The 7,905-nt window shown below is 48.6% G+C and overlaps 1 protein-coding gene across 1 annotated transcript in view; it reads left to right on the top strand.

Annotated features, from left to right (window-relative positions):
* Positions 1 to 321: 321 nt before the first annotated feature.
* Positions 322 to 7,905, top strand: part of UBE3A (ubiquitin protein ligase E3A) — a 31,193-nt gene continuing 23,609 nt past the window's right edge. The window contains exons 1-3 of the mRNA XM_081114870.1: positions 322 to 536; positions 2,445 to 2,563; positions 5,551 to 5,595. Of these exons, the coding sequence (XP_080970996.1) occupies positions 2,544 to 2,563; positions 5,551 to 5,595 (65 nt within the window). The 5' untranslated portion in view covers positions 322 to 536; positions 2,445 to 2,543. The remainder of the gene's footprint in view (positions 537 to 2,444; positions 2,564 to 5,550; positions 5,596 to 7,905) is intronic.

Below are 7,905 nucleotides of genomic sequence, written 5' to 3'. Positions count from 1 at the left end.
GGTCCCTAACTGCCACGAAGGCAAAGCCGAAGGGAGGGCCCTTCTTAGTGCTCTACTGAGTGCCCCAGGGCTGTCCTAGTCTTCACTGTGGTGGGAGGGACCTGGGATCTCCCAGTCCCCGAGAGCACTGTGCTGGGAAACCTGTGGGTCTCTCCAGGCATTGGCCTGTCGCCAGCCCTGGTGGAGGAGGTCGGAAGAGAGGACCAGCTCTGAGCTCTGGGTGCAAACAGGAGCCATGGGCCTGTCAGCTGAGAGCCGCAGGCCTCACCGCCTTCCTGCCCTCCCACAGCGGCCCGGGCCTGTTGCTGGGTGTGTGTGTGTGTGTGTGTGTGTGTGTGTGTGTGTGCGCACACTCATCAACATTATAAAGGATGAATTTGCTTTTGTAGTGAATGGTAGAAAACATGTTCTTTGAAAGTTTATCCAGTTGTCCATGTAAAAAAAAAACTGAGTGAGGTGTTTTATATTTTAGGTTAAAACGCTGTAAGATCCTGATTTTAGAATCCACCAGCTCCTCAGAAGTTTGGCGAAATATGGTATGTTTCTATTTTATTTTTTTGGAATTCAAAATTGCACGTGTCTCTTAATGTTGTGGTTAGAGTAATGACAAATGTGTTGAGCAGATTTGGGTGCCTGTCAGTCTCAGAGCATCGTGCTAGGCACTGAGCCCCAGGGCTGCCGGGCAGGCCGCACGAGGGCCCGGGGTCTGAGAGAGCTGAGAGGAGGCCGGTGTGCTGTGCGGAGGAAAGCAGTGTGCCCAAGAGGAGGGCGGGGCCAGCTTTGGCTGTCAGGCTGGGAGTTAAAAATAGCTTCCATTTGTTGAGATCTTACTGTGTGCCGGGCACCGTTCTCAACGTCCTTATGTGAGTCCGTTCATCCTCATGAAGTCTCTGACTGAGGGACTAGCTCTCAGTGCTGCTGACGAGGAAACAGGCTCAGAGAGATTAAGTCACTTGCCCAAGACTTCCCAGCCAGCAGGCGAGAAAGGGAGGGGCGTGCAGGCTGGCCCTGCAGCCTGTGTCTGCCCAGCACTGGCCCTCGCGCGGAGGGGCTGGATGGGAGGGCCCGGCTGCGTCACCTCCAAACTCCAGGCAGCTCTCCAGTGAACGCGTGCGCCTCCAGGGACCTAAAGGCTGTTGTGGCGTTCTCACTGCCACGCTGACAGGTGGGAGAGTTAGAATTGCTCGAACCTTCGAAATCCAAGTGGACTCTCCGCCTATGAGAGCCCAGGAGGGAACATTGTTCATTTCAGGGGGACCCCCTTGCCTCTTCCCCAGAGGGCCCCGGGAATGTCCAGGTTCTCAGGAGGAGACAGGACAACCTGGGAAAGGGCGTGATTTCCAGGGATCATCGTCCCTCTCCTGAGACCAGCCCTTGCCCTCATCTGAATGTGAAGCCATGTTTATAGGCCGCAGAGGTGTGGGCTCTGCATCCCCTGGGCTCTTGGGCCCCTGGCCTTTCTCCCGAGTGGGGTCTGGGTCCTTGCTGGGACCCACCTCCGGCCTTCACTTTAAGGTGTGAACTGCCAAGGGTCCTTTTTCCTCCCTCCCAGTCCCATCTCTCCTGAGTTGGCTTCTCAGATTTAGGAAGTCGTCAAGGGAAGAACTGGTTGCACAAAATGAGCCCTTGGTCCTGGACCTCAGCCGAATGTCTGCGACCACAGCAGGAGGCGCTGTCCGAGGCGCTGGGCCGAGGCCAAGGAAGGGCTGCGGGGACTCTGGGCTGGGAGGGCGGCTTTCCTGCTGCCGCTCCTTCCTGACCTCGAGGAGCAGGGGGCTCATCGCAGGGAGAGAGCTGGGCACACGGCACGTTCGGTGACTCTAATGGGAGTCACCAGGCTTCGGTGACTGTGTGCGCACACGTAACTGTCCGTTAAGCCTCTGGCTCCTGACAGCCTCCTGACTGCTAGTCCCATTTAAACATTCCACAGTGTGGGTCCCACTCCCTGTTGTCATCTTGACTCGTTTACCTGTTTCAGTGGTGAAACTTGGTGCAGGAAAACGAAACAAGCCAACACTTCTAACCCTGGTGGGTCGCCAGCAGGTCTGGCTTTCGTCCCAGCTTCACCGCTAACCTGAAGTCTTGGGCAAGTCCGTTACTCGCTCTGAGGCCGCTCGCTTATTAGCTTAAATTCTCACCATCGTGTTTGCCCTGGTCAGGTGAGAGCCTCAGCAAGTTGTCATGAGACTCAGACAACATGCCGTTGACCGTGCTTGTCAACTGAGACTCCGTAAAAGTGCAAGGGATGGTGGCCACACTTCTCCCGGGAAGAGGTCACTTAAGAAAAGTACATTCTGGAAAAGAGTCCTTAAACAATTTCTCTAATTACTCCTCTGATGAATGTTGCATTGATACCTAGTTGGAAGCTTTGAAGATGATGTGTGAACAGTGAATCGGGTGTGTGTGTTAAAGTGTTCTAACTAAAGATTTGTTTAATTTATTAGAGTTATTAAATCTACGCTCAGACCAAGTTAGCAGCTAGACTGGTGTGACAACCTGTTTTTAATCAGTGACTCAAAGCTGTGATCCCCTGATGTCAACGAATGGCCACAGCTTGTAAAAGGTAATTTTGAACGTTATTTTACAGCCTTTAGGGGCTGTCGTAGAGTGACGTACGGGCTGTAAATACATTACATGAGGACAATGTATAGTTGGTGGGCATGTCCTGCTGAGAACAGCGGACCACAGACTTGATTTGCTTCTCCACGTAATCTTCTTTCTAGAATAGTTCATGCTTTTTTTCTCCCCCAGACTTGTCTGTATGAGTGAACAGGAAAATGCTTCTCAAAAATGTTAATAAACATTTTATTTGAACATTATAAAAACTATGAAAAAGTTATTACTATGCATTTTAAAGTGTGCCTTTTATGAGAATTTTAACTGAACATTTCTGGAAGTTTTAACAACTGTAATGAAACGAGTATACTTTTCTCTCCTAGAGAGTTTCAGTGGAGGTAGCAGCGTGTCTTGCAGGCTGGAGAAGCTGCACGCAGTAGGGTGGCAAGTGAGCCTCCGTGGGGGTTTTCTGTGTTCAGATTAGTGGGTGGGCGGGGATCACATTTTCTGCCGTCCAAATCAAGACCTACAATTGAGACTCTTCCAAGATGTATTTTCTTATTTTCTAATGTTCCCTGCTTATTGTTTCAGTTCTAAAGTTTTGTTTCTGATGTCATTCTAACAAACTGCAAGTTAACCTGACTCAGTAGTTTTTGTCTTTCCTTTGATTATCTCTCCTGACTGTGGTGAAATCGCAAGCATGTGTTGCATCCTGACTTTCAAAAACACGGCAGTAAAGAATAAAGTCTGTGAGATGTTAGGTACTTCATAGATTTGAGAGTTTGGAATCCTTACTTTGGGATATTTTTTGATAAATTATTTAGAACACTGTAGAAATGTGCTATATACAGAGTGACTAGAAATTTCATCAGATATGTTCTGTTACTTATTCTCTGCTAGAAAGTATTTTTTGCTAGTTCTGTGTATATTCACTTTTCTCTTGATTAAAGAACAATTTCCATATTGAGTGAAAACAACTTGTGTTAACCATGTATAAGAGACCTAGGATAGATCTGCTTTAGGGTAATAGTCTTTCAGTCTTTTTTAATATTTTATTTTTCTTTAGACTGATTGGTTTAAATTTCTTGGTTTGACTATAACGGCTTTCAGTAGCTTGCTTTAACCTGTTAACATTACATGATAATGCAGTGTATTTGCAGTAGTTGGGAGATGTTTCGATGCTATAATATTTATAGTCTCGTGTTTAGGGATCAGAAAATGGAATGTGGTTACATGTGACGATGTCTCTAACCTCTGTCCCTTGCAGACTCTCCACCTGGCGGCATCACACTGTGCTTCTAGGACTCGGACTTGCCTTCTCGCTTGTGTCTTACCCTTTTGCTGTCGTATTTTAATTTTCCTGTCACTGTCCTCATTTCCCCCCTCCTCTTTCCCTGTTCCTTTGAAAGTGTTGCCACCTCCATGTTTGAAAGCTTCTAATCTGCCTCTCTTCCCTTAGTGCCAGCAGGTTTGTTTTTGTTTTGCAAGCCTGCTCTGCCTCCTTACAGTATGACACCTGATGCTGGAGGGTCGCACTGTCAAAAATGAGTCAGCTGGCACATGGGGTTATCATCAGTTTTTAGCTCTTCTGTCTGAGAGATACCAGTTTGGAAGCAATCTTGGGGTACTTACCCACAAGGCTGGTGGAGACCAGGTGTGTCACCAGGGGGTTTGCTTGCTCCCCGGGGGAGAGGGTGGAGTGAGACTTCTGCATTTGTGTCACTGCCAAGTCACTGCCACCTCCAGCATGTCCCGATTGTTAGTTCGGATATACTTTTGTACGAGATTGAAAATGTAAAGTGCACTGCAGAGAAAATCTAACGCACATACTTGAGCCGCTGGAGTCCCCTTTCCCCCCAGTTTTTCCCCAGACTCTGACCCATAGAGGGGTAATTTTGAAAGGCTGATAAAGGAATGAGTTTTTTAAAGATAAGAAATGTGCACAACACGTACCCTTTTGTCGGTGGCTCTGATTTTAAGATTCCTTTGCTGAAGTTGTTCAAAATTTCTGATAAATTCAGAAATCAAGTTCTTGTAATGTCATTGTGAACATTTAGCTTTTGAACTCTAAAATAGGTTTTATTTATTTTGAGAATTTGAAAGTGTTAGAAATCAGTGTTCTGTTGATCCACCTCAGTATACGCGGACTGATGCTGTTTGTAACAGTGAACAGGGTGGCAGGGGTTAATTGAACAGTGCGGTAGCGACGGGCAAAATTGGGTCAATGCCCCAAGCTTAGTGTCTTAGAGTTTTGAATTTCTACATGAGATAGCAGCAGTATATTAAAAATAATAGAAAATAACCGCAGCTGTTTATAGCGGATGTTAATTCACGGGGAGTTACCACAGCAGAGCCCTAATGCCCGGAGGGCGCCCGTCCGGCCAGGGCTTTCCAGGGAGAGCTAGTGAACCAGGCAGTCACGGTCCGACGGTGACCCCGGCCCAACTGTCTCGCAGTTCACTCAGGCTGTCAGGCTCAGCATGACTGATCTCGAGCAGGGGCAGGCAGACACTTTCTTAAGATACCAGATAATGACGATGTTAGGCCGTGGGCCCTCTGTGTCTGCCAGCCCCACAGCCCGGCAGCAGTAGAGCAGGGGGCCCCTGAGCTCACGGCTGGGGCTGCGAACACCTTTGATGCTGTGGGTAACCATTTTGGGGTAGAAAGTTTCATAGTGTATGTTTTCACTAAAAGCATTTGACTTTGTAAGTAATTAGTGACATCATACTGGTTTATATGTTGGTATCTAAATGTAGTGTTTTCACAGTTTCCTTTCCTTAATAAAAAAATTCACTGAGTTTTTATTAGTCAGGCCTAAATAAATGTGTTGTATGGCAATCTGACCTGACCACTTTTTTCTCACGTTGAAATCTTGAATTACTTTTAAAACTGTTCACGATAAAGTGTTGTTTTCAAATGTGTCTCCCCAAATAACACCTGCCCCTTTCTGGAGCGTGGAGCGTTTTGCTGAGCTTTCCCCACTTGTGTTCACAGATCGCCAGGAGAACCGCAGTCTGACGACACTGAAGCCAGCCGAATGTAAGTGGGCGGTGGGCCGCGCCTCTCGAGCTCGGGGTCGCTTTCAGGGGCCTCATGTTGGAAAAGGACCTTCTGTTCAGAGAGAGCAATGCTTTAAAAGATAAATCGGGAGGTAGAAGTATATCCACTGTTTTTCCTACTAAACAGATATCTCTAAACCTTGGTGCTCTGTCGCTAGGTTTTACTTCTCAGTGGACAGCTGCACACTCCTGGATCCTTAGGTCTTTGTGCTCTCCCAGCAGCTGTGGGGAGATGAGAGGGATGTGGAGAGAGCTCAGTGTCACAGCCATTGGCCAAGTGCCCTCTGTGTGCCCGGCGTGCAGGATGCGTAAGAGTCTGTTCCCAGCCGACGGGGACGTAGTCTCCTCCGTGGGAACGGCAGGAAGAAGCAAATGGTTTCCGACGCTGTCGGGGGAGGAGGCCGAGGGTGACGGGGAACATGAGGAGGACCAGGGCACTCAGGCAGGACACCCCGATCCACAGGGCAGGGGAGCTGGGGGGCCAGAGCGGCCGAGGTAGATCTGGAAGTGTGACTGGGAGGTAGGTGGCTGGAAGCGAGGGCAGGCCGTGCTGGGCAGACGCACGAGCGGTCATGAAGCAGCACCTGAGTGTGGGGAGGGCGGGCAGTGGAGCGTCTGGGTCACAGGCTGGCTGGATGCCGGGAAGTGCAGGAGGTGAGGCTTGAGAGAAAGGATAGGGCCTTGCGTGCTCTCCTCTGCCCCCCGGCCCCCGTCTGTCCTGCGGGGCTGACTGTCGTTGGGCTGCTTCAGACCAAGAACTGGTCGTCTGTCTGCTCACTGAACACGAGCGCGGAGGCCTAGTGAGGATGCCTGGCATACATTGGTAAATACCTATTATGACGGAATGAACTACTGAACGTAGGCAAAGTGCTCGTTTCTGCCCTTTTCATGCCCTTTCAGACACGTGGGCGTTCTCTGCAGTCTGTGTATTTGTCAGTGCTTGTGTGTGCACAGCCCGGTCACGCCGATAGTGACCCCACGTCGCCACGAGCACTTACACGTGGCATGTGTTTTGTGAGGGAGGTGGATGGAAATATATATATATATATATATATATATATATATATATATATATATGTATGTATATATGTATCTGTATGTACAAGTATTAACTATAATTTAATGTAAAATGTGACACCTTAACATGTTTTTAAAGGTGAATGATTTTATGTACATATTTAGTTCTATAATTTTATCTTGTATTTACTGTATAACAAGCACTGTGGGTTATAAAGCTCAATCAATCATTCATTAGGGTTTATTCTGTTAAACATATTTCAAACAGTAAAATTATTGCTTTATATTTAAAAAGTTTCAGTGGAGACTGTATGTTACATTATAGTTACAGTCTTGTTGGCTGGACTAGGGTCCTAGGAGTTCACCCAGTCCCCTCAGCGCGGTTGCGGCAGACCCAGCCTTACAGCGGAACCGTCGCGGGCGCCTGCTGGGATTCTTTCTGTGAGGCCCGGCACTGTGTCGGGTGCCATTGCTCACGCGTCCAAAATCTCTCCTTACATATGGGTGGCGGTGGTGTGTTTGCAAAGGCAGCATCCTAGAGGGGGCAGGGGCACCTGCTCTGGGAAACCAGTGAGCAGTGTGCGTCCACTGGGCAGGCTGGCCACGGCCTATCTCGGCCTCATCTCCGGCGTCTCGGTTCCTCACAGCTTCACCGGACGTCATCTCCACTTAAAGTCACTGCTCACACAGTCACTCTTTTTGAACTTCGCCATTTTATCTTCTTTTATTCTCTACTTTATCCACCGTTAGTTGTATGTTGCCTGTCAGTTACTGTTTCTTTCCTGTCATTGTTCATTCTGATTTGCATCTTGTTTGCTCGTTACTCACGGGCACGTCTTCGCTTTCTGACAGCTGCTGCTCTTACGGCTCATCCTCTTCGTTCCCCTGCCCATCGCTTATTTTCCCGCCGCCTGTTACAGTCGGTTTAAGATCTTTTCTGACTGCCGCCTCCTCTGTTGTTGGCAGCCACTTCTTTGGTTCTAGCCCCAGGGGTTGGCCATTGACGGGGGCCATTACGCATCCTTCCCTCGTGTTGGCACCTTGACGGGTGAAGCAGAGTCATGGTCAGCGTAGACCTCTGATATTTTCATTACGATTGTGATGGGGGTTTTGTTTTTTATTTTTTTTTTTGAGAACTGGGACGCGTAGCTCCTTTTCTTCCTCCTCTCCTCCTCCTCCTCCTCCTCCCTGTCCTTTTGTCTCTCATTATATTTGGGGAAAGGCGTCCATGTTGCTGCACTGACTTGCTGGGGGAAGAGTGCGCGGAGCCGTG

This window comes from Myotis nattereri (assembly GCF_964212035.1).
Source record: "Myotis nattereri genome assembly, chromosome: 21".
Taxonomy (NCBI): Eukaryota; Metazoa; Chordata; class Mammalia; order Chiroptera; family Vespertilionidae; genus Myotis; species Myotis nattereri.
The sequence above is the reverse complement of the archived record's forward strand: the minus strand, read 5'-3'. Positions and strand labels throughout refer to the sequence as shown.